The following is a 25,261-nucleotide window of genomic DNA, read 5'->3' on the forward strand; positions in this document are numbered from 1 at the left end:
ACCTTAGAACAGGCAAAGAAAGACCACTATCACTCTTCAGAAGTGTTTTAGAGAGGCTTCTGAGAGATTCTGACTAGAGCAGGGGAGGCGGGAGGCAGATGAGCTCAGATGGGCCGCCTGAACAGGGGAGGCTAGGGATGGGGTAGCAGGCCTGCTGCTCCTCACTGGAGCAAAGGGTGGGCCTCCCAGGTGCAGGCTGCAGCCTGGATGGGGGTGGTGATCTGGGACAATTCTGCCAATCAGATCTGGAAGCACAGGCATGCAGCCAGCCCAGAGTCTGCACAGCACTCGCTCCTGTGACCCTGTTCCTAGGGTGAGGACAGACTCCTATCTGGAAGAATTCCAGGTCAGGATGTGCTGCTGGTCTGCTCTGAGAGGGGCAGGGAGGCCCCTAAGAGGACTGGCAGATCCAGGCTGCCCTGGCCACTGCAGGTGACTCTCCAGCAGCTCACTCCACCCACACTGCCTACCCAAGCCTCACCTCCCAGACTCCACCTAGCAGGCTCATTACCATGCCTTAATCTCCTATTCCCAGCTATCAGGATAGAGCCTGACTTGTGCAACAAGGGCCTCCCTCCTGGAGGAGAAAGGGGTGGCAGGCCTGAAAGCTAGGTCATTGAAGAGTGGAGAGGAGGACTAACAGGCCTGAGAGGGCAGGAGGCATCAGCAAAGCCATCAGGGCTGGTCCCTGATCCTCTGTTTCTCTTTTAGAGAAATGGGACATTTGGGAAGTTAAGGTACTTCTCTGAGGACCCACATCCAAGGAGAGAAGAGGACAATCTTCCTGCCTTTTCCCTATCACTGGGCACTGAACGGGCTTACATACCAAACGCCTCTGGCCTCCTGGTCAGTTCATCCTCACAAGAAGGGTCTCCTATGGGTGGTGAGAAATGTTCAGACCCCACAAGGAAACCCCAGTCTTTAGCCACGATTTCAAACAAGTTAAATGATTCATCTGCCCTGAGGTCCAGGACTGCAGAACTCTAGAAAGAAATGGCCTCACCATTAAGAGTGGCTGAGATGGCCCTGTTTGCTCTGAACTATCCCCAACCCAAGCAAAAGTGGACTGTGGGTGGAGAAAATGATGCTGAGAGTCCCTGAGGGAAAACTGGAGATTTAGCTACTGATTCTGGGTCCTCAGCTCTATTGCTCCAAAATGACCCTGAATAAGCAAGACTTCCCAAGATTTAGTCTTCTTGTCTATAAACAGAGAGTGCTCTGAGCATCTTCCCTGACTTCCATGCAGTTTCAGTGTACTCTAGGCCTTAGAAGCCTAGCAAAGTACCTGGGCAGGCACCCTCCTCTGAAGGCATCACAGCCTCGAGAGCTAGCCAACCAGGGCCTAGGCAGAACAGTAAGTGCCACATCTGTGTGAGCGTAGTACCCATCCCGTAGCCTGGGAGTTGACAGCCTGGGAATTGACAGAAGACTGGGCCTGCTGGCCAGAAAAGTAGTGGTTCCAGATCTTAGCCATTGCTCTGGCCAAATGCAATGGACTGTTCTACCTGTATATGTGATTCTTATCTCCAGACCTAGTTTGCTGTTTCTGAAAAACCCAGCTAAAGTAAAAAGACTCTGATAGATGCCATGGGGTGGAAAGACAAATTCACTGAATTCCAGTGGCCATAGGCCCAGTGCCCATCTATTCCCTCCTTTCTGCTCATCTGCCCTCACCCAGTCATTCAGCACCAGGGCTTGTGACAGCCCTAGTCTGTGCTGCAAATGGAAGTACGAGCCAGTGATTCTCTACCTATGCAAAAATATCGGTTTTCCATGGTCACATTTCCAAAGATACAAGGGCAGCTTCATTAGCAGTCTCAGAGAGGCCATGAAACCTTCCATGTCATGTGCGTGGCCCTGTCCCTCTCTAGAATTCTTTCTGCCAGCAGGAAGCTGAGGATCTCACTGACATGCCCTGATGAGGCTTTGGTGAGCTTCCAGGTAGAATGTGGGACCCAGCCCTCCTCAGTCCTGCCTAAGCATCACTACATGAGCAATTTCAGACATGTACCTCCAACCCCAGACAAGGTCTCCAGTACGCTCCCCAGTGGCCAGTATCCACAGTGCATCTGTGCTGGGACCAGCACCACCTCCTTTGCACTCCAGCAGGGCTCCTCCTAAGAAGTGAGTACTGGGGCTGAATGTTCTAGAAAAGTTGGCTCTGCCTGAGCCTCTGCCACCTAGATACACCCTACTTCAGAACCAGCCCATTGCCTGGCCCAGAACCTCAGGCCAGGCAGGAGCCCAGCCCATAGACACCAGTGCAATCCCGGAAATAGCTTTTTTGGCTAACATGTCAAGTTAGAGGTGCCAGAACAGGTATGGTCTGACCAGAGTGGATTAGCGGGTGTGTGAGCAAAACCTACAAACTGGTTTTGTCATGATGTGGATGCGTGACCAGGGAGGTGAATCTGCTCTTAGCAGAGTGACGAAGGATAATTGCCCCAACTCAAGAATTAGGCACTGCCAGCCTCTCAGGAAAGTGTGCCAAGGGTTCTTTCTCTTTGACAGGCACACCACTGAAAGCCAATTCTGGAGAAGAAAAGGTTCTGCTTGGAGACCCCTTCAGAAAAGGGCATCCACCATGTTCTGAGAACCTGGAGAATGCACTAGGTCAGCACTTCCCAAACTGCTGCCACAGAACAACAGCCCCTACTGTTCCGCGAAAGCAAGTCCGGGAAAGGCTGCTGGCTCCAGCTCTGTTGTGGAGTCACGGTGTAATTTATGATGCTGAAGGCCTGAGAAGCCTCACAGCAAAGAACCAAAGCATTTGTCTGGCTCGGCATTTGCCTAAAGTACCTGGCTGGGAGGCCTGCTTTTCACCAAACACCATGAATATGCAGTAAGTCTGAGGCCCTTTCCTTCCTGGCCCTGAGCCTCAGCTTCCTCCCAGCACAATGAGGCAGATGGACGGAGTGTCGCCAAGGTCCTCCCACTCTGCTGTTTTTCCCAGCACATCAAAGGCTGGCTCCCTTCCCACCTCACTCAAGGTCCTGGGCCAGGGGGAGCCTGTTGTGTGGCAAGGGCTGTGATGCCCACCAGGAAACTGATGCATCATGTGTGGCTCTCCCTTAATCCCTGCTCACCTCACCGGGCCCTACAGATCGAATGAGCATCTCAGGGAGGCTAGAACCCAGAGGGGCAAGGCCACACAGGGCCACAGCAGCCTCTCATTCCTCCCTGCCAAACCTCACTGCTCCCCTGGGGCCACGTGCTTCTGGCTTCTTGCTGGCATAAACTCACAGGTGAGATTCTCTGGTCTGGATCACACTGTTCTACGTACCGAAGAGCAAACACTTACCTAACTGATCAGTGCAGGGACGGGCCTGTTTCTAATCACAGATGTAATAATCACGAGTGTGCACGCCTCCTCAAGGAAGCCCCCACACTCCCGGAGCGACTCCAAACCTACTGAGTCATCTCCCTACAACGGCAACTCCTTCCTCAGAATCTCACACTTACCTCTCGCAAACCACACATCCCACACCCACACCACCTCATGTCACAAATAGACCCCGACCTGCGAACAATTATTCTCACTCATCCCCCCACCCACGAGGTACAAACGGCTCCTACTGCTGATAATGCTAGAGGCAGCCATGGCTCTTCCTGCAGCCGGCCATGCTCCATCCTGCCCAAGGACAGAGCCCTAGGGGAGGAACTAGAGACTTCTACGGCTTATCTCAGAGGAGAGGGAGGAAGGCAGCAAACCTATTTAGTTCACTTCAGCGGTAAAGCCCCAGCTCCACTAGTACACTGGGGCACCCAGCCTCCAGGTCACCAAAAAGAGCTTCCAGGGGCTTGGCTGAGCCTCTCACAGCAACTCAAAGCATCCTGAACAAAGCTAGGATGGGGCTGAGGACCCAGGATTCTCTGGGGCATAAAAGGAGGCCAATCTCCTGCAAATGGCCCTGTAGTGGCCTATGAAGGACACAGCCACCCATTGTGAATACTTGGCTCCTAGCCTAGGTCTCTACCCCAAAGTTAGTTGTCTGGCGATGGCTACAGCTCTGCCACTTCAGGCCCCAGCTAACTGGAATGGAAGCCCAGTGGAGAAGCTTCCCAGAGCCCAATTAGAAGGCCATTTCCTGCCTCCCCTAAAAATCTCACTTCCCTCACCAGCATCCCTCACCTCCCCCAGTGCCTATTGTCAGGGAGAAAGGCTGGCCAAGGGCCAGGGGAATCTGCCTCGCCCCGAGCCTATGGCTTCTTGTGGCCATCTCCAAATGAGTACGCATTAAGAAAGGTTGCCCAGAAGCCTGTCTTTGGCTCCTTCTAAGGCCATTTTTCTGGGTCAGACTTTTACCAGGTAAGAAAGCATCTTCTCTGCTGGGACTCTGCCCAAGCTTTCAGAAGGTGCAGGAATCCCTCAAGAGATGTACGGCCAAGTCTGTTCTCTGCTACCACATTTTGGAGCCAGGAAGACATAAATTTCAGTTGCCAAGGGAAATGACCAAGAAAAGAGAGTTGGTTAAAGAGGGGAAGGGAGGGACGCCTGGGTGGCTCAGTCGGTTAAGTGTCCGACTCTTGATCTTAGGATCATGATTTTAAGTCCCATTGTGCTTCACGCTGGGTGTGGAGACTACTTTAAAAAAAAAAAGAGGGGGGGGGGAAGGGAACCAAGGGAGGCATGGGAAGGTAGGTGGGGGAGCCGGCGCAGAAGGTGGTTACCTGGGTGAGGTGAGGGTTGGGGTTGAACCCACACTGGTTGCAGACCTTGTTGTGACACTGGGTGCAGGTGTTGAAGTTTGGCTGGCTGGGGGTCGACGTGAGGTCCGAGGTCTTACATATGGGACACAGCGTGCTGCTGGGAAGGGGGGCGATCTGGGGGACGGAGTAGGGTGATGTGGGGGTGCTGCCTCTGTCCGGTGACACAGAGGGGGACCGCCCTGATCTCTGCATCCTGCTGTCTACCTGCAGCGTCCTGCGGGGCCCATCAGCCTCCTGGCCTGCTGGGCCCTGAGCCCTTGTCTCCCGGGGGCTCTCGCGGCCGGGAGCAGTAGCAGAAGCCTGCTTCGGGGTTGGGGAAGCTGCTCTCTGGCTACCCGGGGGCTCCTTGGGGTCCAGTCTCCTGGAAACGCTGAAATGACATTGAAAATGACTGTGTTAGAGACACTTCCCAGAGAAGTAGCCTGCAGAGGGCTCTATCAAGCTCGGTGACCCTGCCGAGCCCGGTTCCACCCTCCTCTTCCTGCCCAGTGGCATCATCACAGCCACCATTTGCTGTGCGCTGATTGTGCCCCATGCTGAGCCCTGACAAGCATCTCCCACTTGAACCCTCAGCACCAGGCCATGTGGAAGGATCATGAGTTCCCCTCTTATATCCTGATAAAGTGTGGATTCTGATTCAGTAAGTCTAAGGTGAGAGCTGCATTTTTAATAATCTCTAAGGTGATACCTATACTCTGGTATGCAGACCACACTTTGAGTACAAGGCACTAAACCTATACATTAGAAACACCTGGGGTGATTTTTAAATTTCTTAGGCTATACACTCCAGACAAATTACAGCAGAACCTGAGGGGGCAGGACCCTGGTATTAGTATTTTTCTCTCCCCAGGTAATGCCAACATGCAGCTTAAGTTCAGAGTTATTGCCCTGGCAGGTCTGTTCTGGCTTGTCCCCTTCAAAGGCTGACTCCAGACAGGTGGAGATGGCTGGGGGAGGCATCCTAATGCCTAGATAATGCCATCTCCAGCAGGCACAAAGGAACTTTCTTTCCGGCAGTCCATCACCATTCCTGATGCGAGACCAAGTCCATGGAGATAGGCGAGATGTTACTTTTCCACTAATGCAAGGCTGGGTGGGGCTGGAGTCCTAGGATCCAGCCCTTGCGGAACCACTGAGGGAGGTCCAATGTGCCTGACCCCCATCTCCATCCTGACCTGGCACAGCTGCAGAGAAGCCTGCAGAGTTTGTAGTTTGATGAGGTAGAAAGTCAAACCATTAGGCTAAACTCAATTTCCTTATTTTCTTTTCCCAATTTTCCTTTTCTAGTTTGAAAGAAGCTGAGCACAAAAAAAGCCCAAGGCAATGCTTTATATTGCTTCCCTGAAATTCTATCCTTGCTTCAGTCTGTATTTGGGTGGATACTGGCACCCAGGAGACAGGATAGACTGGCTGAGAACACTGAAGAGGTCAGACCACAGCTGCCTGCAGGTAGACTGCCCTGGGGCCCTCATCCTCCTAGGGTCTGAGTGACAAGAGGGGGATTCTAAGTTTGCTGCCCCTTGCTGAAAGCCATCTGCTTGCCAAAAAGATTCAGGAGTCAATTGGTAGAATGTCTTAGGACAAGCCATTTCAGAGGGGAGAGCAGGAGCCCACCTGGGGAGGCCGCTCCAAGACAATCTGCAGTTCTACCTCCCTTCTGAGGAACAATGTTGAGTGGAAGAAGGGGAAGCCACACCCTTAGTCTAATAAAGGCTCTTCCAGAAAAAAAGAAACATTCTTATATGTCTATCAAATATTTCTTTCATCAACCAACAACAGTCTCATGGACCTGCCACTTTCCTCTACAGTAGGATCACTGGACCCTGAATCTAGCCCCTCTGGGCCACCTTCCCACCAGCTGTGAGGCCCAGTATGTGGTGGCCACAGCATTTCTAGTCCACACCTGGAACCTGGGCTCCAGGGCCTTCTAGTAGACTAATTTCTGGGTATGGTAAAGAAATATTCTCACTTATTAGATTCATAGTTCCATTTTTTATTTGAATGATTCAGGGCTGGAATTTATTTATTTTAAATTTATCTATCTATCTATCTATCTATCTATCTATCTATCTATCTATCTATCTATTTGAGAGAAAGAGAGAGAGCACGAGCAGAAGGAGGGGCAGAAGGGGAGAGAGAGGGAGAAGCAGACTCCCTGGCAGATCCCAGGACCATGAGATCACGACCTGAGCAGAAGGCAGACGCTCAACCGACTGAGCCATCTAGATGTGGGGCTGGAATTTAAAAGCAGCTCCTGACCATATATTAACTATACTGGAACTAAAATTTAAAAAAAATTCCACCCCTGAAAGCTAATCACAAGCTACTGAGAGCCCTTTCCAACACATGGAGGGGCTGCAGCCCCTCTCCCAGGTTGTGCAAGGTCTGCGGTCTCTTCTGAGGAATACGGCCACTTCTATTGTATGTGAGTTGCCTGATACATAACACAGTGGTGTTTTAATTCAATGTTGCATCACAGTGTGGTCTTTCTGAGGACAAAATTTGTGAGCCAGAGATCCAGATTCCAGTTAACTTTCAACCTAGCTGTAGTGAAAATGGAGAAGCAAACAGTGCCTCCTGCCCCCCAGCAAAGTTGGTCCTGCAAGAGCTCCCTGTACTCAGGCCTGATGGGTGTGCACACACCCCACAGTGGTGGTAATAGACAACTGATGAGCAGGATACATGTCTATGATCCCTGCACTTTCCTGACCTCTGAGATGTTTCCTCACCCCTTCTCCTTCATCATGTTCCGACATGTCTCTCTTTCCCTCTCTTCACTGACAACCTGCCTGCCATCTCACTAAGAAAGTGGGAGCCACTGGAGGAGAAGCTGCACACCCATAGCCTCTTGACATCTATCCCCCAATATTTGCCCCCACTTCTCACCTTCATAAATCCTCCCCTTTCCTTCATCATCTGCTACCTCTCTCTACTGGGTGACTACAATTACCATACAAATATGCTTCTCCCATCCACAGAGATCAATATATAACCTTGACCCATTTCCCCCTTTAGCTACTATCCCATTTCTCTGCTCCTCCCTGCCCTTCCTCTCAATCTAGTCTCACCTGGCCTTTGTCCACCCTTCCACAGGAATTGCTTGGGTCACTGTCACCAACAGCCTCCGTGTTATCAATCCCATAGTCACTTCTCAGTTCCTGATCTCACTTCAGTAGCAGCATGTGATACTGCTGAGTGCTCCCTCCATCCTGAGATAAGTTCTCCTCTTGCCTTCTGGAAAACCTCCTCCTCTCTCCTGGCCATACTGGTTTAAACTCTTTCCTAATCCCCGAACACCATCCTCATATCAGAGGGACCTGGTCTTCTCTGAGTACACATGATCCTGGGTCTCAAGGCCCAATCAGACTCAAGACTTAAAACCTCACTACCCGGGGTGCCTGGGTGGTTCAGTTAGTTAAGCAACTGTCTTCAGCTCAGGTCATGATCCCAGGGTCCTGGGATTGGGCCCCACATTGAGCTCTCTGCTCAGCAGGGATCTGCTTCTCCTTCTGCCTCTGCCTGTTACTCCACCTGCTTGTGTTCTCTCTCTCTCTCTCCCTGTCAAATAAATAAATAAAAATCTTAAACAAACAAAAAAAAAATCTTAAACAAAACAAAACTCACTACCCCGTGACAATGACCAAATGTGTGTCTCTGGCCCTGACCTCTTCCCTGAACCCCTCACTGGTCTAACTGCCAACTCTGCATCTGGACTGAGATGATGTGTATAGGCATCTCAAATATGGTGTGTCCAAGCTGAGCTCTGATCTTTCCATACATGCGCACCTCCCAACCTTCCCTTGGAGCCATCTCTGACCTCTTCTTGTCCCATCTATATCAATCATCAATAAATCTTGTTGGCTTCAGAGTCTGGCCATTCCCACTGCCTCCTTGTTCCACCTTGTGCAGGCCACAAGGTGGCCTCTCTTTTCAGTTCTACACAAGCCTGGTTACTTTCACCTCCTCCTCTGTGGTCTTCTCTGTACAGCAGCTGGGATAATCCCTTATATACGTAAGTCAGCCACTTCCCTCCTCTGTCCAAACCCTCCAACATTTCCTTTCCCTCCCAGAAGAAAAGCCAAAGACTTTACATGGCTCTGAAACCCCATGAGATATGGCCCCTTCCCCTCTGGCCTCCTCTCCTACTATTCTCTCCCTCCCTCCCTCTACTTCCCTTAGGCCAGGTCCACTCCAGCCTCTGGGCATTTGCATCTGCAGGCATTTGCACTCTCTGAAGTCTTTGCTTTGGTGGCATCCTTTCAGGGACACTTTCCCTGACTGCTCTATTAAAAATGCAGCTGCAGGAGCGCCTGGGTGGCTCAGGTGATTAAGAGTCTGACTCGATGCAGACTCCCCTCTGTAGAGCTTGATTTCAGACTGAATCCCACAACCCTGAGATCATGACCTGAGCTGAAATCGAGTCAGACTCTTAAAAAAAAAAAAAGAAAGAAAGAAATTTTCTCCCTCTCCCTCTACAGCCCACCCCTGCTCATGCATACTCTCTCCTTCTAAAATAAGTAACTAAATCTTTAATAAAATAAAATAAAATAAAATGCAGCTCTGGGGCAACTGGCTGGCTCAGTCAGAAGAGCATGTAACTCTTGATCTCAAGGTTGTGAGTTCAAGCCCCACACTGGGTGTAGAGATTAGTAAAAAGTTAATTAAAACAATAAAATGCAACTTCTGTCCCTCCTGCCTCTTTATTCTCCATGGCACTGAGTACCTTCTGACTCATCATATATGTATTGCTTTTGTATATCCTCTGTGATCCCCACATTAGACTGACAGCTCAGTGTGGGAAGGGCCTCTGTGTGCTATCTCCACAGCTACACCCCAGAACCCAGCACAGTGCCTGGCACACACTGAACACACAACAGGTGTTTCCTGAATGGATGGGCTGTAGGCACATCATGACTCAGAACAGCAAAACACAGCCCCAAAGCGCGTTAGAGCTGAGGAAACAAGGCATGCCACATGACTAGTGTGGCACTCAACCCTTCCCTGGATCTGACCTCATGCTGGAGAGAACTGCAGAAATGACAATAGAGTCCTCCCTGGCCGCACCCCTAGCCCCACCACACAGAATGTTCTGTCTGCTGTGCACTGTCTGCTGACCATGACAGTGGTGATGCCAACCTAACCTTTGCCACAAGCTCTGTCATGCAGAGGCACCTATCACATATTAACTCCTTTATGTCTCATAACAAACCTATAGGGTAGGGCCCATTTTGCCCATTTTACAGACACGGAAATTGCTACACACAGAAGTTATATAACTCACAAAGTCATTATGATTTATATCAGTCTTCCCTGTCCTTAACCAATGTCCCACATTGCCACTCTGGGGAGCACGGTCAGGCTACAGAGGAGTAAGCAGCACTGCAGTTTGGGCTCTTTGTTGTTGTTTTAAAGATTTTATTTATTCATGAGAGACACAGAGAGAGGCAGAGACATAGGCAGAGGGAGAAGCAGGCTCCCTGTGGGGAGCCCAGGGCAGGACTTGATCCCAGGACCCCAGGATCATGACCTGAGCCAAAGGCAGACACTCAACCACTGAGCCACACAGGCATCCCTTTTTTTTTTTTTTTTTTTTTTTTTTAAGATTTTATTTATTTGAGAGACAGCAAGTAAGAGAGAAAGCATGGGCTGGGGTGGGAAGGAGCAGAGAGAGAAGCAGACTCCTTGCTGAGCAGGGAGCCCAAAGCAGGATCCCAGGATCCTGGGATCATGACCTGAGCTGAATGCAGACATTTAACCGACTGAGCCACACAGGTGCCCCAGTTTGGGCTCTTTGGATTCTTTTTCCTTTTTTCTAAAGCACTGTTTAAGTGGAAGGTCCCCAGGAGAAGGTCTCTGACATTTTGCTCCCTACCGCAGCCCAGGCCCACAGCCCACTTGGTTCGGATTGGGCACTCAATAAGCATGTGCAAAGGAAACGGAAAGATGTGTAAGCAGTAAGTTCAGCATGGGACTGAGTTAGGGCAATAAGACAATTCAGCTATGGCCACTTCACATGGAGACTGCCCAGCAATGCTGAGGGACTTGCAGAGGAAGCCACATTGGTTTGTTCATTCAGGAATGTAGCCATTGACAAACACTTGCTGACCCCTGGGAGAGCTCCAGGCCCTGTGACAGGTATTGATGGTATGAACAAAGTATGTCTCTTACAATGGAAGCTGGGTCCACAGGTGTTCACTGTATTGTTATCCTTTACATCTTATACATATTTTATAAGTATTGTTACATTCTTTAGAAATACCTCTTCAATATTTAATTGAAATAAATTTTTTAAAAAGTGAATCAGACAGAGATCCAGTCCTCTGGGAGCCTACAGTCTAGAAGGGAGACAGATGTGCAAACAAATCACAGCACGACACATCACCCCATGGCTCAGGGGAAGGGCAGAAGACTGATGAGTCTTCTCCTTGAGGTGAAAGGGCAAGGTAGGCAGAGAAGGAAGGCTGAGAGGCATGACATAGCATGCTCAGCCTGTAGGGCTGTGTCACCTGTACAGCTGTGCAGGGCAGGCATGGCTGGTTCAAGCCAGTGCTATCTCCAACACTTAGAACAACTTCCAGCAGCACATACTTTCAACTACCTGAACTATGAGAAAGCTTAGGAGCCAAAAAAGGAAAGGCCAGGGATGCCTGGGTGGCTCAGTGGTTGAGTGTCTGCCTTCAGCTCAAGTTGTGATCCTGGAGTCCCAGGATTGAGTTCCGCATCGGGCTCCCTGCATGGAGCCTGCTTCTCCTCCCTCTGCCTATGTCTCTGCCAGTCTCTCTCTCTCTCTCTCTCTCTCTCTCATAAATAAATAAAATCTTTTTAAAAAAGAAAGGAAAAGGGATCCCTGGGTGGCGCAGCGGTTTGGCGCCTGCCTTTGGCCCCGGGCGCGATCCTGGAGACCCAGGATCGAATCCCATGTCGGGCTCCCGGTGCATGGAGCCTGCTTCTCCCTCTGCCTGTGTCTCTGCCTCTGTCTCTCTCTCTCTCTCTCTCTGTGACTATCATAAATAAATAAAAAATTTAAAAAAAAAGAAAAGAAAGGAAAAGCCAGGGGAGTAGGGTCTCTAAGGTTTTCAAATGAGAGTGCTCTGGCTCAGTGTCAAGGAGACAGTGGAGGCAGGGAAACAGTAAGAATAAGGCAGTAGCCCAGGAAACAGTCCCCCCACCAGCTCAATGTTGAGAAAGGCTAGCTCCCCATCCTACCGAACACAAGGATCTGCCCATGGCCGGAGATCCAGGAGAGCCATCTGAGACACATACATGGACACAAGTTCTATGGGAACCCAAGTGGTTGGGGTAGCCCTGGGCCTCCTCAGGTGGCTCTCCTTAGGAAAGATCTCCACTGGGTAGAGAAGGGAGAGAGGAAGGAAAGGGGGAGGGAGGTGGCCACAGGTAGGACCCCACAGAAGCCCCCTGGATGCCCTGGTTTCATGGATCTGGATTATCAGCAGTGAGGCCCCATAAGGCCAATGGTTCTCCCAAAAGCCCCTGGGAGGTACTATTCCTTGGCAAGGGCTGGGATAAGGACAGGTGAGCAAGAAGGGAAGAAGGACACTGCCATAAAGCAGAAGAGACACAGACGGACAAGTAGGTGAGGAGGAGAGAGAGCAGAGATATGAAGGAGTGGCTGGAAGCCAAGCAGGGAAGACTAAAAATGGCTTATTTAGGGATAGATATTTTTAAAAGATAGCCAAGAAAGGTAGAGGATGTAAAAATAGCTGGATTTCTACCAGCTTTCCTCCCTTTCAGCATTAAAGGCTATTGACTGGGCACCTGGGTGGCTCAGTGGTTGGGCGTCTGCCTTTGGCTCAGGTTGTGATCCCGGGGTCCTGGGATCGAGTCTCGCAGGGAGCCTACCTCTCCCTCTGCCTATGTCTCTGCCTCTCTCTGTGTGTCTCTCATGAATAAATAAAATCTTAAAAAATAATAATAAAGGCTATTGACTGATCAGAAACAAGTCCTGAAACTGTTTACCGGGGCTAGAAGGACCCTTGGGCCACAGGAGTGCTGTTGGGGAGGGGCACAGAGCCAATGCAGTCAGCCTTCCCCTCAGCACTCCTCAGCACTCTGGTAGCCTCCTGTCCTGTACCATGACCACCAGTGGGAAAGAGGATCCAGACTGCACTGGTCAGAACTGGGCTTGATTCCGTGAGAAATGCCAGGAAAGGCATGCGGCCAGCAAGCTCCATTGACCAAAGATGCTCCAGATACCCAATATATCTGTAAGGACGGGGCCACCAGGGAGAGATGTGGCTGCCCAGGTCCACGATGCAGTTACCTAGAGCAACTCTGGCAGCTGTATTCAGAGAGGACCGGCTCAGGCTGACCAGACTGAAGAAAGGAAAAGCAGGGAGGCAGGGAGACAGTATGGGCTCCAGAGGGAAAACCAGCCAGGTTTCCACATGGCAGGGTTCTAGAACATGCCCCCACCCTCCACTGCCGCCACCACCTCCAGATGAATATTTAAAAGAGAAATATTTCACACCAATCAATGACTGTCTTTGTTTACCAGGAAGGGATTGAACTTAAGGAAGCTGTTTTTCTAAGTCAGAGCAGCCGGAAGAGTCCCACAGCTTCAAACACGGTTTTGATAAATTCATGGCTGACCTTTCTCTAATAAGCAATTATGACTGGGCAGACGCTGTGGGAGGACCCTCTCCTTGCAGACCCATGCCAGGAAGGACCACTGGACCACCCAGTGGTCCCTGTGGTTCAGGTAGGGAATAAGGATAGCAGAATCTTGTTAGTTTCTGTTTTTGTTTTTTTTTAAAGTAGTCTCTGCCAAATGCAGGGCTCAAACTCACAACTCGGAGATTGAGAGTCACATGTGCTACTGACTGAGCCAGCCAGCCATCTCACGGTTGCAGAATTTTGGGAAGCAAGATGCAGGTCCTGGGTTCTGCTGCAGCAACTCTCTTACGAATGGATAGGAGAGGGCCACCTGGCTGGCTCAGTGGTTGAGAGTCTGCCTTTGGCTCAGGGTCCTGGGATCAAGTCCTGCATCAGGTTCCATGCAGAGAGCCTGCTTCTCCCTTTGCCTATGTCTCTGTCTCTCTCTGTGTTTTTCATGAATAAATAATTTAAAAAAAATCAATGGACGGGAGAACTCAGAAAGTTTGAATTTAGAAAAAATTCCAGTGTCCACACAAGAAAACATTTCTTGATCTACCCAGCTTTGAGGCCAGTGGCCTTCTGTCTTTCTGATCATGTGTCCCTATCAATAAAACATGTTTGCATAGCCCCAACATATGAATATTTGTCCACCAATTACATGTACATATATTACTGATAGAACACACCTCTCCAAGTAGAAAAATCTGAAAGGATGAGGTCGGAAATACATGTAAATGAAGTTTTCACTCCATCCTCAGTTGGCTGCCTCATTTCCCTTCCCTCCTTGGCACGTGTGCCCTATTTTGGAGGCTCTGCTGAGGAAATTCTTAATCTCCTAATCGTTTTTTTTTTTTTTTAAGATTTTACTTATTTATTTGACAGAGAGAGAGCATGCATAAGCAGGGCGAGCAGCAGAGGGAGAAGAAGAAGCAAGCTCACAGTGAAGCAGGGAGCCCGTTGCAGGACTCAATTCCAGAACCCCCAGATCATGACCCGAGCCAAAGGCAGATGCTCAACTGACTGAGCCATCCAGGTACCCAAACTTCCAACCTTTAAAGAACTCTGTTGATGGCCCAGACCAGATTCTTTCCTGCCCCTAGCCCTGCTCCATAGGTCAGTGTCAGGAACGCCCCAGGCCACTGGGGGCTGCCCTCACCACCCTTCCTGGCCACCTATGAACCAAAAAGAATTTGCTCTACTGACAGCAACAGCACAGGGATGAGGGTCTCCATAACACTCAGCTACTATACTCAGAGCCTTGCAGGGGACAAGAAGCCAGGACCTCGGGCTCAGAGTCTCCAAGGTGCTCTCTTGAAACCAGAGGATGCCCTGCTGGCTGGGGACAGAAGGTACTACCCAGAGGGTGTCTGGGTGGTGGCAATAAGGTGCCATGCTATAAAGCAGAGTTCCCCAAGAGGCCAACATTCTCTTCTCCTAACTTCCAACCCCTTGAAGCCGCTGCCCCACTATGAAGTTAAGGTTCCAAGACCCAAAAGACCCCAGAGAATTAGCTCCTCCCCTACAAGTGGGGCAAAGCACCATGCCAGCCTGGTGACGGCCCCCACGGGCATACACATATTCACACCCCTGAGCAGACAAACGCGTGTGAAGGTACCCACCACTGCCACTCATCCTTTCCACTTAGAAATGTCTAGCAGTTGGAACTCTTCCTGGGACCAAACAACAAGCTTCAGTTGGTCCCAGGCCAGTCCATCTGGGCCGGCAGAGAACATGCTTGAGGAAGTGAGCTGTGACTGCTTTGCTGCTGCGGAGTTTGGGATGATTCGCCAGGTGGGTCAGGATGGCAGAGAAGGTGGTGAGAGGGACCAGTAGGAATGTGAACTGCTGCCATCCAGCACAGGCCAGGGGAGCTGCCAGCACAAGAGGAGAGACCACCAGGGCTGGCCGCAAGTTGGGGGGATCAGGTCATGATCCTGGGGTCCTGGGATCGAACCTCAGGTTGGGCTCCCTGCTGAGCAGGGAGCCTGCTTCCTCTGTGCCTTTTGCCTGCCACTCCCCCCTGCTTGTGCACTCTCTCTGTGTCAAATAAATAAATAAATAAATCTTTTAAAAAAGGAAAAAAAGAAAAAAGACATGAGCGGAGAAGCTATGACCAAAGGACTAGTAATCCCTCAACAGAGTCTAGACACCAGGGGGACGGCATCTGCCACCACTTGTCCCAAGGCAAGCTACCATCTACACAGTGCCTGTCACAAGCACCATGGTATAACACACCTCATAGCTGCACTCAGCTTGGGGCATGTGATGCCTACATATAGCTCCTGTGACTCTGGGAAAGTCATGGGATCCAGGTGAAAATGGGACTGATGGGAAGGTCACGGGTAAACACTACATGTATTCATTGGTCCTTTCTGGTGGGGAGGAATTTGGTCTGGGGTAGGCCTGGCCCAGCTCTCAGAGATATGCTCCAGGGGGTTGGCTATCACATGAGGCAGGCCTAAGGGTCTGGTTTTGTTCTGCTTTATGGATGACAGTTCCATGGCCTTTCTGTTACTGTGGCCTATTTCTGGGTTCATGACAGACCTTACTAACGGATGGCAACAGTCTTTCCCGCTGATCTTTCTCAACCCCAGCTCTCTGTGAAGTCACTACCAATTAACAAGGTTAGAGGAGGGGGATCCCTGGGTGGTTCAGCGGTTTGGCGCCTGCCTTGGGCCAGAGCATGATCCTGGAGTCCCGGGATCGAGTCCCACGTTGGGCTCCCTACATGGGGCCTGCTTCTCCCTCTGCCTGTGTCTCTGCCTCTCTCTCTCTCTCTCTCTCTCTCTGTCTCTCATGGGTGAATGAATAAAATCTTAAAAAAAAAAAAAGTTTAGAGGAAAGTTACCCTTATTTTCCAACCTTGGTCTGGATTCTGGAGATGGGTTAGGCCAAATCGTAGTGTTCTGAGAGATGCACACAGGCCCTTTCCTCCTCTTCCAAGGGGAAAGAAATCCCCATGGCCTACTTTCCTCTCTGCTCATGTCTTAAGGAGTTTCTCTCTAGAAAAGTTTATTCATTCATTGATTGAAAAAGAGCTCATAAAGGGGCACCTGGTGGCTCAGTTGGTTAAACATCTCATGATCCCAGGTTCCTGGGATGGAGCCTCACATCAGGCTCCCTGCTCAGCAGAGAAATTGCTTCTCCTTCTGCCCCTCACCTCATGAGAGCACCTCATGCTCTCTCTCTCAATAAATAAATAAAATCTAAAAAAAAAAAAGAAAGAAAGAAAGAAAAGAAAAGAAAAAAGAAAAAAAGGAAAAAAAAGAAAAGAAAAGAAAGAAAAAGAAAAAGAAAAGAAAAGAAGAAAAGAAAGAAAAAAAAGAAAAGAAAAGAAAAGAAAAAAAGAAAAGAAAAAGAAAGAAAAGAAAAGAAAAGAAAAGAAAAGAAAAGAAAAGAAAAGAAAAGAAAAGAAAAGAAAAGAAGGGCAGCCCTGGTGGCGCAGCGGTTTAGCGCTACCTGCAGCCCAGGGTGTGATCCTGGAGATCAGGGATCGAGTCCCACGTTGGGCTCCCTGCATGGAGCCTGCTTCTCTCTCTGCCTGTGTCTCTGCCTCTCTCTCTCTGTGTATCTTTAATGAATGAATAAATATTAAAAAAAAAGAAAAAAAAAGAAAAGAAAAAAGAAAAAGAGCTCATAGGACCATGTTCCCTAGTTCTTTAATACATGAGTGTATCTTTGTGGTCATTAAACTTGAACGGCTTGGCTGAATATAAAATTCTAGGTTCACACTTGCTTCCCTTGAGGACTTTGCAGGCATAGCCCCTCTGTCTTCTAGCATCAACTATCACTGCGGAGAGCTCTGGACCTGCCTGATCAGCTTCCCTTATAGGTATTTAACATTTCCTCTACAGTGCAATAGCTTCTCATTAGTTCAGTGAGAAGTAACAAAGAGACTCTTAATTCATCACATTTAACCAGAGGTCATTTTACAACCCAAAACAAATACCATTTTCCTCTGGCTTTCCATCTATGCAATTCTAAGTTTTCTAAAGCATAGACTCCTTTATAAATTTGATTTAAAACGTTAGATTTAGGAGCACCTGGGTGTCTCAGTGGTTGAGTGTCTGCCTTTGGCTCAGGTTGTAATCTTGGGGTCCTAAGATCAAGTCCCGCATCGGGCTTCCCATGGAGAACCTGTTTCTCCCTCTGCCTATGTCTCTGCCTCTCTGTGTGTCTCATGAATAAATATATGAAATCTTAAAAAAAAAAAAAAAAAACTTAGATTTAGGGGGCTTCTGGCTGGCTCAGTCTGTAGAGCATGTGACTCTTGATCTCAGGGTCATGAGTTCAAACCTCATGTTGGATGTAAAGATTACTTAAAAATAAAATCCTTAACAAATAAAAAAAAATTGGGGCAGCTCTGGTGGCGCAGCGGTTTAGCGCCGCCTGCAGCCCAGGGTGTGATCCTGGAGACCCAGGATCGAGTCCCACATTGGGCTTCCTGCATGGAGCCTGCTTCTCCCTCTGCCTGTGTCTCTGCCTCTCTCTCACTCTCTCTGACTGAATAAATAAATAAATCTTTAAAAAAAATAAAAATAAAAAAGTAAAAAAAAATAAAAAAAATTTTAAACACCTTAGATCTCATCCCCTAAGAAGAAAAAAGTACACAATCATAAACATTTCTGTTTTACTTCTGAAGGTACCAGACCTCTTGCTCAGGGGAGATCAAATTCCTCAACAGCTAATCTGGCCAGTGACCAGCAGGCCCCAGCCTATCACATTAGCTTGTCACTTGAGCACACTCATATGCCCCCAGTACGAGCCCTGCCTGAGGCCTGGGAACTCCTGACCAGCCAGCAGCTTTCCTGCATCCATGCCCACAGGCTCTTCAGAGGGCCAGCAGAACACCTCCTCCATGCCATTCAAACCAACTTCTGGTGTGGAGCCTCCTGGGTCTCCCTCCCTAGGCACGTCTCCCCAAGCCCAGTCCCAGTGCTGCCACCTGCAAGGCACTGTTTCCTGTCTGTGGTTCAGCTCAGAAGATCTAGGGGAGAATTGCATGAGGGTAGGGGTTCCCAGAATCTAACATGTGTACCATCCCTGTTTGCCTGCTGAAGGAAGCACAAGTTCCACAGGCTCTTTTAATCAATTGACGAAAAATAATTTGTAATTGGGCAAGGTCAGTAGGAAATGACCCTGCTAAGGCTTGAAAACAACTTTTTCTCTTAAGTGAATTGAACAGTCATATTTGTGCCATTCACATTGACAGAGAGCTAGTTTAGCCAATTACCACAAATTCCAAGGGGAAGAGATCCAAAGTTGGGTTTTACCACAGTGTATAAAGGAGCTGGCTTCTTGAGCTAATAATCAGTAGGAGGGAAGTGTTACTCTATTCAGTGTCCTGATGCCTTTTTTCCCCACATATTCCATAGACCTGGGTAAGGGCTCAGCAGCAGGAGCCTGCTGACGGAGCCAGGTGAGGTGGGAACCCGTGCTGGAAGCCCAAAGGGCCAGAAGAGGGAAGAGGAGACAGGCAGGCAGCCAGAGTAGAGTCCCCAGCCAGAGTTAAGCCCCAGGTCAACAGCTCCTTGAAGGGCTCTCCTTATCACTTCCCAGGCTGTCCAGGGAACCTGACCTGGGACACCAGAGGAGAAAAGGGGCCCAACCTTAGGGACTCCCTTTGGGAACCCAGGACCTTGATACTTGTCTGGGCAAATCACAGTACGTCCCTGAACCAAGACCTACATTATGCACAGCATGTATATTTTAAGGAACTTCCTGGCTTTTCCAGCCCATGATGACTGAGGAACCCTTCAAGAGGCCAGCCAGATACACTCAAGGACTCTGCTACCTGACTCAGTTTCTGAGGGGACACATGGCCACAAAGGCAAATGCTTAGCGCCTTCTCCATAGCCTTTGCAAAAGCCTTGGCTCCAGTGCCGGCCCTCTGTTCATATTTACCAACCCTGTCTCCTGGAAGTGCCATGGCCTCCAAAGGTGGCTCAGGAATTCCGATACAGCCCAAGCCACTGAGGCTCCTGCTCCCCACCCAGCCTCAGGCTTACAGACACCTGCTTTAGGATCCCACACAGGGACAACTTTGAGCTATGAAGTGTCCCAGTTTTCTGGCTTAGGGGGAGTGCTCCTAAAGCTGGGAAGCTCTAATCAGGAGTCAGAAGTCATTGCATAAAGCTGAGCCAGCTTTTCCCAGCTCCCAGCTCCTACAAATTCCTCTACTACAGACTTTTACCAAGGGACTGTGTTGTGCTTGTCAGCTCTCTTCCAAAATCTGCTGAAAGCAGAAAGTCAAGATAGTTAAGAGAAAATCATAAGTGTTTGTGACCATGGAGGCCAAAGGCCCTACTCTCCCATGCCAAGCCCAATGCGGCAGAAACCAGACAACGCCACAAGCTCCCACCCAGTCTTCAGACCCAGAGCTAAGGACTTAGCACTCAGCCTGCCCTTGGGGACCGTGAGGACACAGCTGTAGCCCATAAAGGGCCGACTTCACACCCAGCTGTGCTCCAAGCACAGGAAGACAGGGGCCCTCAATGCAGTTAGCAAGATAACCCAGTGCCTGCATCATTGATACATGAACTGGGTGAACACCTGCTGTGCCCAGTGTGCTCTGCTGGACCTGGCAGTGCTCCAATGTATGGGGCTCCTGCCTGCTCCTCTAGACTTCTAGGGAAACCCTACCTGGCTGAAACCTCTTGCTTCCTTTCTCACCGGAAGCTAGTGGTACCCAAAAACTATGTCTATTGTGTATTTTAGGAGAGAGAGAAGTACCAAAGTAATGTCTGCCCACTCCATGTTAAAAAAATCTCTTTCCAGAAATCAGAACTGCTATTTTTTTATTTAAAATTTTAAAAAACTTTTTTTTTACTAGCAATATTTTTCCTGCTTGTTGTTTCTATAAAGAATAAGTAAAAACTTATTGGTAACCCCTAAAAAGGAAAAGAAAATCATGATTGGGAGGCATCTATGGCCCTTAGTTTCAGCTCTGAGTAAATCAATACAAGGGGTCCCACCGCCCACCCATCTCCCATAGCCACCCTGTTGGCACTCATCCTAGCTCTTGGGCAGGGCTATTCCAAGGGCTAAAGAATCCTGCCTTTGGACAAAGGGTTGGCAGCACTGGTGTGGAGCCAGGCAATGCCTGACACTAGACATAATAGGTTATAAAATGAGGATGAAACCCTCTGAACAATACCTTTTGCAGTTTCAAATTTGTTACCAAAAAAAGAATTCAAAGCAAGTATTCTCACACATAAAACTCCATGTATCATACACAAAACAATGAGAACTTAAATGTGTGGGTATGTGCATGGAATGTAGACTAGCAGAGTCCGACAGAACCCTGGAGGAAGACAGGGGGACAGGCAGGAGAGGGTTCCAGCGACAAGTGGGCCATCTGCCTTTTCTCCACACATAGTCACCACGGGGTTCTTGGAAGCTAGCATGGGGCCTAGCACAGGGAAGGGCTCAGTAAATGTTTGTGGACTGAATGACCAATGAGCTGAGATGAACGATTAGGGAATAGGTGGTCCTCCATGGCAGTGGTGGCTGCCCCCGGCCATGGAAGAGAGAGTGTATGTTGCCACAATCCTGGAGCTTATAGACATCTCAGGCTGATAACAGACAGTCTGGGGGACGGGGAGAAAGGGGTCTGAAGCCTGGGACAAAGACATGAGGGCAGGCCCAGCTCCAGAGTCTTGTTCAGAAAGCCCACTTGATAGCAGCGTGGCTTTTTTGTGGCAACTGCACAGTCACAGCCCCAGAGGCTCACACAGGCCACACTGGGCTAAATGCTCACTTTGTGCCACCAGTCCCACCCTGCAGAGGTGGGTCACTGTGCTGCAGGATGCGCTGGCCCTCTGCCTTCAAAGCACTCTACCATGGGGATCTCTGAGGCTTCCTTCTCCAGCACTGCCTTCAGGAAGGGAGTCCGGAGGCTCCTTTCTCACCATCACCCCTCCCATCTTGTGCTCCGCTCTCTTTCTAGAAGGTTTTTTCCTTAAAACCCAGTTCAACCTTCAAAACCCAGCTCAAGCACTTTGCCCTCTAAAGGGCATTACCCAGAGTCCTGCAGACTCCTCCAGCCTCAGGCTCCTGTGGGCCTCTTTCTGGTCTGCTCTCACCCTCTCCCCTCATGGAATGCACTGCAATGCCAAACGCCCAGACCCAGAGGGAGCGAATGCTGAGCAAGTGTCCATCTACTGAATGTAATCTTCTACAGGGCTTGTGCAAGAAAACCAGAATGGCAAAGAATGCCATCTCACGATGGTGAGACTCAAGATTCCAGCAGGAAAAACATACACTCCTCTAAATAATTCCCACTGTGACATTAAAGGACATTTTAAAAAGAAAGCCATCCAGCATCCTTCCAGCCTTCAACATTGCCACGTCCGTTGTTCTAACTGCCCTGTCAGCCCAGTTGCAGAAAAATGTACAAGGATGGTGGCTCATTTTCTGTTTTTGCCAACTCTGAAGTCTGAGTAGGCGACCCTGAGGGGTCTAACTCAGAAGGAGAAATCTACTGTCTAGGGACGCCTGGGTGGCTCAGCTGTTGAACTCAGGGCATGATCCTGGGGTCCCGGGATCGAGTCCCACATCGGGCTCCCTGCCTAGAGCCTGCTTCTCCCTCTGCCTGTGTCTCTGCCTCTGTGTGTGTGTGTGTGTGTCTCTCATGAACAAATAAATAAATAAAATCTTAAAAAAAAATAGAAAAGAAAAGAAATCTACTGTATACCTGAGGCACTTTGGCTGCTGCCTCTCACCCTCCCTTATACTGTGAGGGCCCAGGAGGAGCTGGAGGTCCATTTCTAGATCCCTCTTGTGGGAGATTCACCTGTCAGCCCCTTGGGGAACTTGCCTCCCACTGGTAGAGATTCCCCAGTAAGGTGAGAGGCTGGAGGGCTTCCTGCAGGAGATGCCCCTATCCCTTGCCACTTCACTTTCCCATTTGTCCCTGCTGGCTCAAGGGGGAATCCTCATGCCCCTCTCATTGCTCAGCCTGCTCCGGGATAACTTTCTCATGAGGCCCCATGGACCTAGCGTAAGGCCACCCCCATCCAAGGAGCTTAAGTCCCTTTCAGGAGGTTGGAGCCACCTTTGGCCAGGAGAGGTACCAGCTCTGGCTTACCACCAGGGGCTCCCCTCCCCTATTTTTTTCCCCTTCCCAGGGCTCTGTGTCTGGGCAGCAGAGGCAAAGGGACGCCTATGTTCCTACCTGACATGTTTTTACATGTTGAGAGCATTAAATTCAGCTACTTAGGCTTCAAACCCATTAAGATTGATGTTCTCATAAGGAAAATACCTGCCCTTGGGTCTGAGAGTGATGATTAAGACCTGAGAAAAAAGCATGATGAGATGCTGGTGAATGTGGTAAATGCAGGTGTGCTCATGTGTGTGTGCAGGGCTGCATGTGCTCTGGTCTGTGTGCATGCACAAGACTGCATGCATGCCCATGCAAGCAGGTGTGAGCACCTGTGATCAAGCTCTTCATGGCACATGGTGAGCCACTGAGTAAGGGGTAAGATACTGTCAAGGAGGCCAGCGCCCAATGGGAAGGGCAAATGCCCTGAGGTACTAGCCCAGCCCTGAGTCACCATGCCCAGAATGCTCAGGCTAGACTGAGCCAACAGAGGGGCCAGGGTCAGCCCAGCCTGAAAGAAAACAGTGCCAGGCGCACAGTAGGCATGGAGAAAAACATTAGCCCTTCCTTCCTTCCCTGGCTTGACAGCAGTGGAGTGGGCAGGAAGCCTGGGATTTTGATGCCAAAGTCTTTAGGGAAGTGGGAAGTAATAGAAGTCCAATCAGCAATACTGAGGGAGAGAAAGTGATAGAACCATATGGCCTATGTTTGATAGGACAGCAAAGACCTGTCAGCAAAGACCTTTGGGTCTGAGGGCCAGGCTTGTGTAACAGACCCAAAGGCCCCTAGTTAGGGGGAACAAGCAAGTGAATGTGGATCTGGACAGTCTGTTGAGGGCTAAGGGCAATGCTGTCTTCAGGCATAGCCAGGCTCTCACCTGGCAGAAGGTGGAGGGAACATCTGGGGAAGGTACTAGGGGTCCAGGCTGTTTGGGGTTCCAGAGAATAGGGTGGGGTGCCTGGGATAGAGGATGTGGTGAATACAGACCCAAATGCAAGAGGGAGAGATGGAAGGGATTAGAGCTCCAACTGCAGCCAGAATAGCACAAGTGGGAGGCTTCAGTGAACACTAGATCCTTATCAAGAGCTACAGGGTGCCTGGCACTGGATTGCATTATAGACATTGGTTACCTAGCAGTGAGCAAGGCAGACAAGGCCACTCAGTTCACAGAACTTGCCTATGGTACAAAGACAGACAAAGGCCAGGATAAATAGGTAGGTCTGATTTGTTCAGAGTATAATAAATGCTTAGAACAAGGAAGGAGAAAGACAACTCCGAAGAGTCGGGGGGCATCTTCAGACAGGGGACACCTGAGTAGAGCCATGCAAACATCCTGGGAGGGGCTGAGCCAAGGCCCAAGGAAGGGCATCCCCAGGGAAGACATGACAGGGGCTTAGACTTTGCGGTGAGAGTGTGCATTGCCATTAGGGGTGGGTGAGGTGGGGTGAGGGATGTGAAGGAGGAGGTCCAGGAAACCTGGACCAGGGAACAGACCCTGCTTCCAGACTCTTTCCCAAACCTTGGCATCTTATCTCAGTGTTCATCCACATGTCTTTGTTCTGACTGTGCATCAGGCTGCTGAGACTCAAGGACCCCTCACAATAACCAAAAGGTGAAAGGGACCCAAATGTCCAACAGATGAAATGTCAACAGATGAAAAAATAAACAAAATGTGGCATACACACACAATGGAAGATTATTCAGCCTTTAAAAGAAATGCAATTCTGACACATGCTACAATTTGGATGAACCTCCAGGGCATTATGCTAAGTGAAATGTCAGATACCAAAGGACAAATGTTACATGACTCCACTTATATGAGGTTCCCCGAATAGTCAGATTCATAGAGATGGAAAGTAGAACAGTGGTTACCAGGGGTTGCGGAGGAGGAACAGGGAGTTAATTTCACAGGCACCATTTCAATCTGGGCTGATGAGAAAGTTCTGGGGATGGAGGATGGTGCTGGTTGCACAACAATGATGAATGCACTTAATGCTGATGAACTATACACTCGCTAATGATAAAAATAGGAAATTTTATGTGATGTATAGTTTGCCTCAACAAACAAAACAAAAGGAATAAAGTGCTACATGCTACAAGGTGGATGCACCTCAAAAGCATTATGCTATGAGAAAGATGCCAGACACAAAAGGATACACATTGTATGATTTCATTTGTATGAAATATCCAGAATAAGTAAATCAATAAGAGGCAGAAAGCCGACTTGTGGTTGCCTGGGGCTGAGGGCAGAACAAAACGGGGAACAATAGCTTAATGGGTATGGGGGTTTTCTTTTGTGGTGATGAGAATATTTTGGAACTAGGTAGAGGTGGTTGTACAACATCGCGAATGTACTACATGTCACTGAGTTGTACACTTTAAAATGGTTAATTTTATGTTATGAGAATTTCACTTCAACAAGATGCAGTGGTGGGGGTGGGGGTGAGGAGACTCCCTGAGTAAAACCTGAGACTGCTTCTTCTGGGCTGCTCTCTAGCCACCTCTGCTGGCCTTGTCTGCCATGACGCAGACCCCACCTAACCCCCCACCAAACCTGTGGGTGCCCATTCCTTCCCTGACCCAACATTGAGGAGTGTCAGAAGTCTTCATAGCACTGCTCTCTTCCTACCCTCTATCTGGTCTGCCAGTTACCCCTGTGATGCTTCTGGTTCAGCCAATGAGTATTTATCTAGCCTTTTCCCGCCAGTTAAATCACTTCTAATTTGCTTCCCTTCTAAATGAACTTCATTCATTGGTCTTTTAATGATCTGTAGTACAGTGGCTGGAAGATCCTAAGTGCCCAAAAAATATCATGCTTCCTCTCTGGAAGTTGTA

At 49.4% G+C, this 25,261-nt stretch overlaps 1 protein-coding gene across 3 annotated transcripts in view; it reads right to left on the reverse strand.

Annotated features, from left to right (window-relative positions):
• BSN (bassoon presynaptic cytomatrix protein) overlaps nt 1-25,261 on the reverse strand; it is a 96,782-nt gene that overhangs the window by 36,828 nt on the left and 34,693 nt on the right. For all 3 annotated transcript variants that reach the window (XR_003140556.2, XR_007404282.1, XM_025455868.2), the window contains exon 2: nt 4,672-5,080. Coding sequence is in view for 1 of the 3 variants with exons in the window: in XM_025455868.2 (XP_025311653.1) it covers nt 4,672-5,080 (409 nt within the window). In the remaining 2 variants the exon portion in view is untranslated. The remainder of the gene's footprint in view (nt 1-4,671; nt 5,081-25,261) is intronic.

Source organism: Canis lupus, chromosome 20 (genome assembly GCF_003254725.2).
Source record: "Canis lupus dingo isolate Sandy chromosome 20, ASM325472v2, whole genome shotgun sequence".
NCBI lineage: Eukaryota > Metazoa > Chordata > Mammalia > Carnivora > Canidae > Canis > Canis lupus.